This window comes from Aythya fuligula, chromosome 3 (genome assembly GCF_009819795.1).
Source record: "Aythya fuligula isolate bAytFul2 chromosome 3, bAytFul2.pri, whole genome shotgun sequence".
Taxonomy (NCBI): Eukaryota; Metazoa; Chordata; class Aves; order Anseriformes; family Anatidae; genus Aythya; species Aythya fuligula.
Genome location: NC_045561.1, coordinates 6589130 through 6602754, shown reverse-complemented (window position 1 = coordinate 6602754; position 13625 = coordinate 6589130). Strand labels below are relative to the sequence as shown.

Below are 13625 nucleotides of genomic sequence, written 5' to 3'. Positions count from 1 at the left end.
TTCGTTTTTTCACTGGGTCAAATTTTCAAATGCAAAATAAATCTTTAAATATTGTTAGATACTATGCTCACTAAGAGACATGGAGCTGGTAGAAACTGAAAGAACCTGAATTAAGAATCCACACATAGGCAAAAACAGATTTTTAAAAATAACGAGATAACATTTGCAGCAAGATTTCTACCATCATGTTCATTACTGTATGCTACACCCTGCTCTCTAGAGCGTATATAAACCTGTGATTTTAACTTGCTTCTTGTTCACAAGTTTCTAAACATCAGTCTCAGCAATCACTGAACTTGTGAAAGGATTGGGACTTTGGTCACAGCAGGATCGAGCCTTCGGCATAAGCATTGAAGATTTCAGAACAAATTCATTTTAAATATTGTCTTAGAAGTTTTTAGTTTTTTACAGCCACAGTCCTTTCCATTTCCTACAATAAAGGCATCGAGAATTTTGCATTTGATACATATGTACGACCTAAATCTTATATATTAATTAAGTATACCATTACTGACGCACCAGTAAATGACAAAATCCAGTGGTAAAACCAGCAGAGCTTCTGGCAGACCAGCTGTGATGCAACAAGGCTTTTGTCTTCTGCTGCCAAAGCAGCTCCTAAGCTCCCAAAACTCACCAGTTACATAGCAACTGGCTCAGCAGCCCCGCAAGCCAAGTGCCTCAAAGTTATTGCTTCCTCATCCTTTTCCCTTTTGAAGTAATCCCAGGAGATTAACACAGTTTTACGTTTAATGAAACGCTACAGCTGCACAGTTACAAGTCAGAAAGTGGAAGCAGTCAGAAAGATTGCAGCTGAAAAGCTGCCCTAACTGCTCTGCACAAGGTACGCCGACCTAGTGCTGGTCGGGGTTTAACTTCTCTAATTGTGTTCTTTCTTAGCTGGGAGAATTCTGCATCTCAGACAAGATTTATTTTTTTAAACTATTACACAAATACACAGAGCTCTCCCAATTACTTTATAACTATCAGAAGAACAACAACAAAATTAACAAACTAAATCTCCACTAACCATGCCTTGGAAGTTACCAAAAAGTTGTGTTTATCTGTCAGTGACCCTTTTGATAATCTCCAAACCTGTGACTATCAAAAATCAGTGGCTTCACTTCATATTCATTCCCTTCTCATTAACTGTGCTGGCATTTCATGTCGAAGATTTCTTCCACTTCTTACTTATCAAGAGCAACAGAGGTATGGACCGCTTAAAAAGTAAATGAAGATCTTTTCCTTCTCTGGTGGTCATCCAAAAGAGGAAGATGGAGGCAAAAGGAAAGGACCGTGAGATCAGTCCGTGATGGCTAAATAAATAGTTCATGACTCTTCACTCATTACTAAAGGGCAGAATTACTCTCAATAATAAGTGAGAGTAGAGAACTTGAGAAAGGATTAGAAAAATGGTGTTGTAGCTTAATAACATGCACCTACATAAAGTTGGGTCATTGCAGGCAGCATGGCTGGATGAAATAGGAACTGGATTCACTGAGATACAAAACATTTCTTACATCAACTTTGAAATAAAAAGTATGTTTAGTAAAAAAGGCAAACTACTTCGGACTTTCAAAAACCTGAAGTATTTAAAATATTTTAAAAGCTTGCAACAAATAATTTGAATTCAATATATATTTTAAAACGTTCACATACCATTTCTGACCAACTTGAGAAGTACTTTCTGCTCTTCGAGTTTCATGCAATTCTTATGCAAAGCAAGAGTCTTTTACCACCAACAATTGAGTCTGCTCCAACAGAGTTATATTCTGCTGCACAGATCTCTGATTAGCAGAGGATATTCTCTTCAGAAGTAAAAAGAAGACATATGGCTCTCATTGACACTACCGATACCAGCCTTTCCTCCAGACATCTAGACTGAAAAATTGAAACCAGACAGACAGCATGTTGACCTAATGGCTATAAAATACAATCTTTACTGTCCCATATGTAATGTTCCTGAAAAACCCGACCATCCAAGCAACATTCCCACAGCTGCCTGCAATCCCAACTTCAAGATTCACGCTATGTGTTACTGCAATCTATCTCGCACACTCATGCCCCTGGCTGGGAACAGCGTATGGGGAGACCCAGGTCAGGTGGCAACTTTGGATCGAAGATTTAAGCTTAGGTAGACATTGCTGCTGCTTTGGGTGTGGATATTATACATCCATTTGGTCATGGAACATGACAAAAAGCAGACTAGTGGAAGGGAAGCTGGCTCAATTATGATCTACAATTCTTCAAAAATCATAACCAGTCTTTTTGTGCTTTCGACAGTGAAAGATGTGAAAATGTGTTTATAGTCAGACCTCCATACATTATATACAGATACAGAAATTATTACATTCTGTTCAATGGGCTAGAAGTCAACAGCTTTAGCACTTCAGAAATCTTGCCTACACACATCCTTATCTTCATGAATGAACCTGTAAATGCAAATATACATTTTAACTGCTCTTTGGCAATCTCTGCATGGATTTACTAATATTTTAAGACAGAGACTCATCATTAAGTGTAAAATGTCTTGATACTAGGTGCTTCCCGTAACACCATTTAGAGACTTTTATGCACGTGAAAAATTTAGAGAAGAATGATGGGAAACTGTAAGCAAAGCCAACACTGAAAGCCCCACGAACCATGGCTTCTCCACGCAGATGGAGGTAGGAACAAGGGACCCGCACATGCATGAGCCCTTCACCAACCCTGGATTCAGGTAAGGAATGATAAATAGTCGATTGTTCCTCTGCTGTCCTTTGAAAAGAAAGAAGTGACAAGAAAGCGATGAGAAACGGGGAACACTGACCATCACAGATTTACAACACTCAAACTTGAATAACTAGCAGAGAGAGGAGAGAGCATCCCCCTCATCAAGGCAGGGATCAGGAAGGAAAAGTTTTCTGTAGCAACCAGCAATCCAGTACAATTCAAAACTGTGAACCTCTAAGAAAAGATGAAGAAGGAAAAAAAGAGAATCGTACACTGAAAGTTCTCACATCTCAATTAAAGAGCCCATTTACTCCTGTTTCTGAGTGATGACAAACAAAAAGTACATTAATTACACAGACCACTGCGACTGAAAACCAAGGTATGATCTTAATTAAATTTCAAAATATAATCAGAATGTCATTAACAAATCGGGAGTGTAGCTGGGTACATGGCAATTGTGTAGGCCTAAAATAAATAAATAAATAAATAAACAAACAAACACAGGGACTGTTAACATGCTGGTATTTATCTGCCTCTGGCACAATCTCACCCTACTTCAGCTTCCTCAGTCTTTCAGAATTTGCACGTGACACATTTCAGTTAGATACACAGCTCTCACCACCCAGTTATTTACATAACAAGGAATGTGCAGGCATATAAAATATAATATATTTTGAGACTGGAAGACAGACAGTTGCTGCCTCTGAAAAGATAGACATTTTTTTTTTAAGCCTTCCCAATAAATCAGTTTTCCAATGCATTCCTTTGGGAATTCAGTGACAGCAACATGAAATGCGAGGTCAGCAAATTATTAAAATACTGATGTAGTAACTCACAGCCGAGCAGCTAATGAGATGTAAAGTTCACTTCTAAAAGCAGGACACTCATATATTAAGCACCATCCACCATATTTTCCCTGTTCATTATAAATATTAATTTAGAGTTGGAAGGTGAGCGATGCAAAATAAAACACATCTCTGATGGCTTCTGATAATATTGCTTTTAAGAACCAAATTTCTTTGGAACAAAATATAGTAACTACAAATGCAACTTTGCCAAGTTTGGTATTAAAATGTATTTTAGTGTCATAATGAATGCCAAATTAAGTGACTGACAAATCAGCAGGAGACAGATGACTTTCAATTTGCCGAACAAACCAAACTCCTACTCACTTTGCAAAACCAATCCAAAATTACCATAAAGACTATTTTAAAAAGGTAAAAATATGGAAGCCATCAATCATTCACATATGTAACATTGATAATGAAATTCCTTCAAAGAAAACAAACACCAAGTGTTTACTCCAGTGCACAACATTATCAGTTTCATCCGTCACAATGTGCTTGTCCCCTCCAACAAACAAAGGCACCATCGTTTGTGGAAATGCTGATGTGCAGAAGAAACCAGCTGTGTGTTAGTGAGGTTTCTTCTGCCCACAAACTTGCCATTTATTTGTGGGGCCTCAAAGTCTCAAAGCAGAAGTGGACACAACACAACAGCCTGTACTGTATAAAACAGAGAAGACAACATCAGTGTTGCAGGGAACGGGGTTTCCAGAACAGGTACTTCAGTGACAGGGAGAAAACTACCACAAACAGAGTAGATGGCACGATCAAACACTTACCTCTCTTCTCTTGAACTTTAGAATGCTTTATACTTAGCAAAGATCTGCATATTGAACCTGACTGATAATTTACCCGAGGCTGTTTTAAAGTGAAGGCTAAATAAAAGCTGGAAGAAGATGCTAATAAAGCCACAGATCTGTTGTTTCAGAAAGTAACAAAGCAAACATTTCTGTCATGCGCATTAGAAACCAAAGCACATTAATGTGCTTCTTCAAAGAGCACCGTATTTTAGCAAAAGGTATATTGACAAACTTGTAAGGCTTGGTATTTGCTCTGACTTACACAGAAACTGTTGAGAACGGAACAGATAACTCGGTAAAACACACTACAATACATCTCCTACACAGAAATTAGAAATTTAATCATCTGTATAGTTAAACCAATAATTCTGTTAATGTAGTTGATGTTAATCTCAATAAATTTACCTAAGACCAGATAGATGGCAACACAAAAAAGCCAATAAGAAAGAAATTAGCACACTAAGATGGGAAATAGACTGAGATTGCCAGCATGACGGCACATAGAGTAAAGAAGCAAAAAATAATAAAAAAACGATTATTTCAAGCATATATTCTCCATATTTGGGAAAGATTTACCTGTAATTGTTCTCAGGAGATGCACGGAGATAATATAACACCAGGGCCCCTATGCCTCTTGCTCAAAGCTGGTAAGATACCTGCAGAAGGCGTTACCGCCTTTTTTTCTGACCTCCTAATACCACTCCTAAGTTATTATGCTTCTTCAGAAAAAAATAAAACAAAAAAACCTCCCCGCTGTAACACCAAAAAGCCTGACTTTTTTCAGCCTGTGAGTCACAAACGCTTAATTCAAAAAGCTGACAATAACATGCTGCAGCACAAAGGACGTTTTAATAGAAGCTTTAAGAACATCGGATTCCTCCTGAATCTGATTACTACATGCTGCAGTGAAGTTGATCTCCCTCTGACATAATTGAAAAAGTCAAATACAATTGTTCCTCTATGTACTGTCATGACTCTGAAAAAGACTACTTGAACACATTTTCCTAAATGGGGAAGCTCAGTCTGCCGAGGGATATAGGTAACCCTTTTCTGTTTCACCTGCATGACTGTCTAGCCATCTTTTCAGGAGCTAGGATATTAGGGTAAATCCTAGATCTCTGACATCCAAGAGGAAACAGCAACTTACTTGGATCAAAAATATCACTGTGATGTTCATTCACAAATAATATTCTTAAAAGCTTTTGTAGAAAAGGATGTTTCAATTTTCTCTTCATAATTCATTTTGCCCTTTTAAAACTTCCTGACAATCAGAAAAGATGACTGTAATTTTCTTTTCCTTAGGTTTACATTTCTTCAGATACTTGGCGTGTGGTAGTTTCAAATTCTGGTTTTCGTTCTTCTTTGGAATTAAAATGATCTTCAGTTTCTGAATCTCCACAAGACACAGATTCTGGATACTTTACTCTTTAAACCTCAAGGTCTTCCCATGCTTAATTAGTTTTTAGCTTAAAATTACATTAGGGTAGACCAAGAAAGCCTTCGCACACTATTGAATTGTGCTCTCTCAAACATTAATGCATTACTATATAGCATCTGAACACACAGCCCAGGCTTCTTTACTTTTGACAACTCTCAAATCAGGATCACTTCACTCACTTGAATGATTTATTTCTTCTAATATCCAATGGAACAAGGAGAAAGGAAGCAAAGTATGAATAATTAAAAGCTAGATGTGGAAACCAAGAACCGTAATTCTACAAATGCTCACTCCAATGAACTAAGGCTCTGTCAGGCACAGCTCCTCATATCCTGAATGCTCAAAGTCTCAGAGGTGGTCAGAAAGATCAATTTTCCATTTTGCAGAAACCTGGAAGCCACTATTACAAAAGGGTATCTGTGGAACAACGCACTTCTTTTAAATGAGGAGTTGTCAGGATGACATGATATGACTGCAAGTATTTTGCAATGAACAAAACAGCAACCTCCAGGGAACGACGCCAGTCAGCAGTAAAGGGAATTAATGGTTAGAGGCAGCACATTTAGTCGCAGTTTTCACTGTAGCAACAGCGTGCAACAATCCATCCTTGCTCTAGCAGCCTTGGAGGTTCAAACTACCAAAGGGCTTGCCAATCTTACTAGAAGTATACGGCTAAGAATAATGTTTTTGTGTAAGAATCTTTCAAAAAAAACAAAAACCAGCCAACCAACCCTACTCCCCTCTGCTGCCCATCTCCATCTCCAGCCTTTCCTGCAAAAGGACAATCACTACGACTTACCTCTGGGTACTTTAACTTCAAAGTTTTATGCATTTCCCGAAAACGACTGTATCGCCTGAATACTGTCCACGTCTCATCCAGGACTGTTATCTGTATCAGATAATATAAAAAGAAAAAACAGAAGTAAAACTACACAACATACTACACAAAACGGTGTGCAGTATACAAGGTTATCAGATCAAAAGGGGTAATTTTAGTTTCCTTAAATTCCGCAGGCTTTTATAGGTTTACTTATTTTTTGTTATTACACTGACAGAGGTTTTTGTTTTGTTTTGTTTTTAAAATCAGGATAACCGATTGCAAATTAAAAAACTGAACACACGTATTCCACATTCCAGAGTGGTTTGACAAGCCTGTAAACACATTAAAATACCCCCAATCACTCCTTGGTACAGTTATGACACTCACAGCATTACAATCAGTGGGTGTTCCACTAATGAATATCACCCATCATGAGTGTAGTGTAGCCTCCCTGTATGTTCATATGAACTCCTATATTCTCATACGCGTATGTATACATGTATGTAGAGATACACACAAATATATTAAATACGTTTCTCATACACACAGTTCATTACCATGTCGAACGTCGTTCCAATTTGCATGGTAAATATATATTATATATATATAAAAACATATAAATATGAATATATATAAACCTACATGTAGGTTTATATATATTTATATAGGTTTTCAGTAGAAGATATTCCTTTAAAATACTCTGGGCCTGTGTCATCAGTATGTTGATGAAAACCCCATTTACACAGGAAAATTCATTAAAATTAACAGAAATGTTCCTGTGAAAAAGCAACAGGAGCAAAGAGGAAGGCGCTCCAACTACCCACATTTGCCACCAGTTATATACCAAAACCTCACTGGAACCGCAAAAGCGAAATAAAAATTTCAGTAAAAGAGTTTTTTTTCACTGCCTGAAATTAGGTGTGATGAAAGAAATCTCTACGTGGGTCATAAAAGTGGTATGACTGGAGCCTTTGATTTTACAACAAAGTCCTTCCATAGCTCTGATGATCCAAGGCTATCACAAAACGATGCTAGAGGGAGAGGTGGGCATTTTTCTACACCGACTAGCATTGCTTGAGAAAAACAGCTGGCATTGCCTACACCTATGTACTGGGTCTTCTTGTTGTGTTTTTTTTGTTGTTGTTTTTGTTGTTTGTATTTGTTTTAAATCCAATGGGCCTCTGTCTAGCAATGCTCTTGCGTGTGATCAAAAATAAGTATGTTCATAACACGCATTTTACAAAGCCGTGTGCTTGGCTTTTAATAATAAAGGGGCTCCTAAAATGAACAGGCAGCTCCCTCACTGCTGAGCATACCACAAAGTTACAGGGTTATGGAAAACGGGAATGGGCCAGGAAAACTGAGTAGGATAAAATGAAAGCGGGACAAGAAAGCCAGAGGAGGCCAGCAACCAAGAAACATTGCTGCCAGCTGCTGACTCAGGCTTTCAACAAGCTGATTTCTCGTACACCCTTCCCCATCTCCTCTGCCCTTGTTGGGGCATACAGAACAGTGAAACTGGGAGAAGTGCTTTGGAAACCAAAACATATTTTGTCATATGACATCAGCAACCCGTTTTTGTTGTGTTTTCCAATTTTTAGCTAAAAAGATATGCAAACAAAACTGGACTTCTCAAGATATACACTTACTTTTCACAAATATGTACTTTTTACAGATAGCAGTTGGACTATTTGATCTTGGAAGGTCCCTTCCAACTGAACTAGTCTGTTCTAAAGCATACGTTTTTCTAGCATATCTCCTCAATGCAAATTCGTTATTTCTGATGAAATGCATCTTTCATGTCACCAATAAACTTGACTGCTACTAGGATGTCTGCATGATGGTCTATATTCCCTCATAAAATAAAATCATGCAGTTCCCCTCCCTCAATAGACTGTTAGCAATGTCTCAAGCCTTACAAATCAAGTGAATGGATTTAACATGCATAGGCAGGTTTAACTACAAACAGAGCAGCGATTCAGGAATATGCATGCTAGGCTGATCTTGATTAACCTATTAACCATTTTGTTCTGAGTAATTACTCAGAACTCAGTAAAGCGCTTTGTGACTTAAATGTTCGAGTAAACATTAGCATGCGATGGATAATCATAAAATAAAGATGCGACTCATTATTTCTGCTTTGCTTTAATTCTGTATTGCCAACTGAATTGTGAAATTCTGCTGTGATGGATTTCATTTGTACAGTCTCGATGCAGAAGTGACCTCTTTTTTCCCTAGAGCTCTCCCAGAAGCATGCCTTTAGGGGAGCAGTCTAGCACAACACATCCAGGACTCTTCCAGCTGCAAAGCCTGGGGAAGGGCAGGTATGTCAGCTTGCCAGCGAAGTCGTGTGTGCATGACAGATGTCTAGGCGATGGGGCAGCATCGAATTTATCCAACTGCCTGCAGCCAATTTTATTACACTTCTTAAGGGAAGCTAATAAATACAACTGTTTTAACTATCTCTTCAGGAATACTTGTTAGAGCTGCACAGGAAGGAAAACAGCAAAGCCACAGACAGATCTGTGCTGCCTAGGACCTGATGCTGGCTCTCTAGGGTGTTTGGTGGCTTGGCTCGACTTGGGCCCCTTTGTGCTCTTCGTTTACTTTCCCAGTTCATGTATGAGACTAGCAAGTAAACACACTCCAAAATTTTTATTGTTGCTAATGATGATTTTTTCCCCTTCATTCAGGTGAGATGCCATTAGCCATTCTCCCCTTCCATACCACAGATATTATTGGAAAATGAATTTCAAAGCTGAACAAAATCTCAACCATTCCCCAAAGCTCCACAGTAATGTTGTTATTAAAACAGATGGGACCAAACTCCACTCCTATAAACAGGAAAACAATAGTGCACACGACACAGCAGTAACATTTCTAGAACACTGTCTTTTAATCCTACAGCTGATGCAGCCAGTTTGGTCTGGGATTCCTTTCCCCCTATTTAATAAAGATGTATGACAGATAATATAAACTCGGTACGTATGGGACTGGGACAAATGCAGATCTTGTGAACAGTAACAAGTAAAGTAAATTTGGATAGCCATTGACTTTTTGTTTGTAATTTACTAGTAGTTAAAGTATTTTCTTAATTAAAATATGCACAGTTGAGTATATCTGTAAGATATTTTGAAATCATTCTTATCCGGACACTTCGGCGATCTATGAATACAGCATATGAAAATCTAGAACTTGAAATGTAGGAAGGAATTTATCCAGACCTGTTTCTTGGAGCTTGTTTTGAACAATCTTAAAATGTGTCAGTTCAATTGTGTTGAGGGAAGGCTGGGCTTTTTGTTTGTTTGTTTGGTTGGGTTTGGTTTCTTAGTTCTTGTCTAATTTAGGTCCACATAGGGCATGCATCTTTTCCTTTAAGAGCTGTGTAATAATGAGCACTGCTTCTGCTTTACTCCAAAATTCTGCAATAGCTCATAAAGCTCAGGAGAAAACAATGTCCAAAAATACCAACACGCTGAGCAGACCCACCACAGCACTTGGCTGAATGGATCTGGAAAACAAAACAATACTGCTTTGGGGTGCGTCTGCCTGGATCTTCTGTAGAGAACATATCAACGATGACTCAAAGACTTCAAAACACAAGAAAAAGACAGTTTTGATGAAATATCAAACAGGATAAAGAAAACGAAAGGAGTCACAACAACTAGGGAAAGCTGAATAAAAATGAGAAGGCTTATATAGACAGAACTTTGGTTCTTGTCAAAGGATCCCCTGCAGGGCTGTGCTTGATTCCTGGCTTGGCTTCCATCACCTGCCCTCAGGAGACCTTCTTGTGTCATCGAGCTGCAGGTTCCCCCTTCCCTACCACCTTGCTGCTCCTTCTGCCTTCCAAACGTGCTGCCTGTAACCGGAGGTACTCTCTGAAACAGATGCCAACCATCTTTACAATGTAGAAAATCTTCCCAAGTGCTGTTTCTGCTGTGGCCTTGCCTAAATGTTCTGTGCATCACAGCAACACGAGAGGAAGAGGAGAACATAAGAGCAGGGTTCTGGTATTCTAATTCAGGTCTACGATAACTAGGTTTAGATCTGATTAAGTTACCACTGCTCCAGCACGTCTTTAAAGACTGCATATAAAACCGTTGCCCAAATGGAAGTTTATTTGGAAATTTAACCATTAATATTGAATATTTAATAGCAGATCATAAACAGCTCCATGATTTCTCTCGCTGTAAAAGAAGGTGCTAACTTAAATCTAATATAGAATGTTTTTGCTTCTATTGCAAATTCTCTCCTATAGGTTCTCATGGGTCTTATTCCCTCTCTTTTAGCATATTATATACTTTTTCACCTCTTATATACTGTTTCATGTCCTGACAATAAATTTACATAGAATATTTTTCAGATTTGTTTCTCTATACAGCAATAAGCCAGCATTTATCTACAACGATTAGAAACATCTGCTGATGAAAAAATACTTCTGAGATATGTAGGATTCAAAGGTTTGGGGACTGTCTTACAATGCAACTCCATCTCTTAATTCTTTGTTGGGTAACTCTGCTGTTACATGCAAATGGGTCAGCTACCCATGTTCCCAACAAGAGCAACCTTGGTAAAGAAAGCTCATTTGGATAGCAGCAAAGGGAATGAGATCAACACCACTCCAGCTCCTTCCCCAGACCGATGTACAATCTAATATGCCATCACCTGAAAATTAACTTGAGCAAAGTAAAGCAGGACTAAAATAAGGAATAATTTCAACAACTGACGCTGCACCCTGAGCCATCAAGAAGGGGCGAAACAGGTACACATTCTTTCCTCCCTGCCTGTAGAAAGACAAATCAGAGATTTCTCTGCTGGGAAAACATTTAACATAGAAAAGTTTGTGGAAGCTCTGCAGATTGTAGCTTGGAGCCAAATCCTGACCACAGCAAAAGCAGCCCAGTGTGACATAGACCTGGAGGCAAATGAAAAGCAGCATACACAGCTGATCGATTTGTGTAAGGGCGTATCTGTAAGAAATATTCCAAAGACTGCCAAATTAAGGTCCATAGGAGCTGCAATAAAAATATTGCTCTAAGGAAGTTGATAGCAATGGAATACAATTATTAAAGTGATAGCCCATTCCCTACTCTGTATGTCATCATTCCCTTGCTTTGAACTTCATCAAAGCAGTTATTTAAGCAGCAGTTTCTTTCATAGGCAGCCTAGAAATGGCACAGGAGAAGCAGCAAGATGATACCGACGAGTACGACAGAAGAGAACAGCCACTACATATACCCTGCTCTCAGCCACAGGATTGCATCAGGTCATTCCTTGCCTTCAGAGAGGTCAGTCTGCAAGTCTTGCTCCTCATGGCAACAAAACACCAGCATCTGCTGAAGCCTAGTTTCATAAGCACTTGTACCTGTTCTTGGGACATCATCCTGTTCTTTGCTAGTTAAGAATCACGTTCCTTTTAAATTTTTCCCCATTACCTTTCCTTCCAAATAAGTTCAAGTCTTCCTTCATATATTCTTCAACTATCCCTCTATCCCAGGACTTTGCACGTGCTTCTGTGGGTTTTAGGGATGAATGGAGAGTACTTGGAAAAGAAATCCACTGATTGTTACTAAAAGGACAAAACATTTTATTTTTTTTTTTTACCTTTACTAACCATTAACCAGTTTTGTAAACCTTATCTGCTAAAAATAGATGGCAACTAGTCCGTGGGGCAGTTTCACATGTATTTTTACTTAGCATCTCAGATGGCTACTGGGCTTTCACTGGCCCCAGCAAAGTCAACACTCAGAAGGCAGAAGGAAGTATTCCATCCACAAAAAGCATAGCGTGTTTCAAGATGAAAATTTAATTAGCATAAACTGAGCTAAAATTGACCATCTTAATGAAAGACTTTGCAAAAGAGACCATAAGCATACTTCAAAAACAGCTTTGCACTGTATGAAGGCAGGTCACTCCAACTTTCACCACCTAATGAAGCATCTGGCAGTACATTCAGCGAAGAAGGCTGCCAATTCAGTCTCTGATGCCATGTACATCAGTTATGCTACGTGTCCACATGCACTGAGAGCACATTTCCAATTAGATTTCACATCTTGCTTTGAAAAAACACTGGCTTAGTACCAGAGGAAACATAATGAATATGCATTATTTTCCAGCATTTCTGCACAGGAGATTAGCTGAGAAAGACACTAGAATGGAGGGGAAAGAGATAACAGTTTGGAGAAGGGAGACCTATTGTAAATGAAGAATCAGAACAACCAAGGGCCAGAAATGAACTCTTGTTGTGGATAAGTGAAAAATACTTAAATTAGGCTCTCATTACTACAGGTAAGTATTTCAAGTCTAATAAATTTCTATACTTTCCGCTTACATCTCAGTAAGACCTGGAAATGTCCATCCAAAGAGCCTGACCACCAACTTGCTGCGAACAACTGACCCATCTAGAAAACACTTGTCTTGAGAGTATCCTGTATCATGTATTCTTTATCACAACCCCTCGTCTCATATTTCACAGTACTGAGGCCACACAGACAAAGGACAAAAATTGCACATTTGGAATCTGTTTCCTTGGGGTTAGTAAGGGGATTTCTGGAATCTGGAGGTTCTCAGGCGTGTTTCCTATTGCTGGTTCCACCTTTGCTAAACGTGATGTTGTCAGAGAGAACATCAGTGACTGGACAGAGACAACTAGGAGCTAACTTTTTAAACGAAACATATTTTTCTGTTATTATTGTTACTACGACGCTATTGTTGTACAAATACAAAACATCAAGGAGAAGCAACTGAAAAGCACTTACCTTTATTTCGAACTCATAGTGTTCATCCTTTCCCTGCCCACACAGGACATAGCGCGGAATACTAATTTTAATTGGGTCCTTTAGGTCATCTGGATTTGCTCCCAGAGAACGACAGACCATCCGCTTTCATATGCATACCAAATAGGGAGAACAAAGGAAAACCAAAATCACTACATAAAGAAGAAGAAAAAAAAAACTTCACTAAAAAACAAGAAAACATTCGAAGCCAAAAGAGCTGGGACAAGAGAGTAT

General features: G+C 38.6%; 1 protein-coding gene across 5 annotated transcripts in view; it reads right to left on the bottom strand.

The window, feature by feature from the left end:
- KIF16B (kinesin family member 16B) overlaps nucleotides 1-13625 on the bottom strand; it is a 137801-nt gene that overhangs the window by 33287 nt on the left and 90889 nt on the right. For 4 of the 5 annotated variants that reach the window (XM_032183981.1, XM_032183985.1, XM_032183983.1 and 1 more), the window contains 2 exons: nucleotides 13374-13496; nucleotides 6592-6681 (listed from right to left, as the gene is read on the bottom strand). In XM_032183981.1, the coding sequence (XP_032039872.1) occupies nucleotides 6592-6681; nucleotides 13374-13496 (213 nt within the window). The other variant, XM_032183987.1, reaches the window with a different exon arrangement.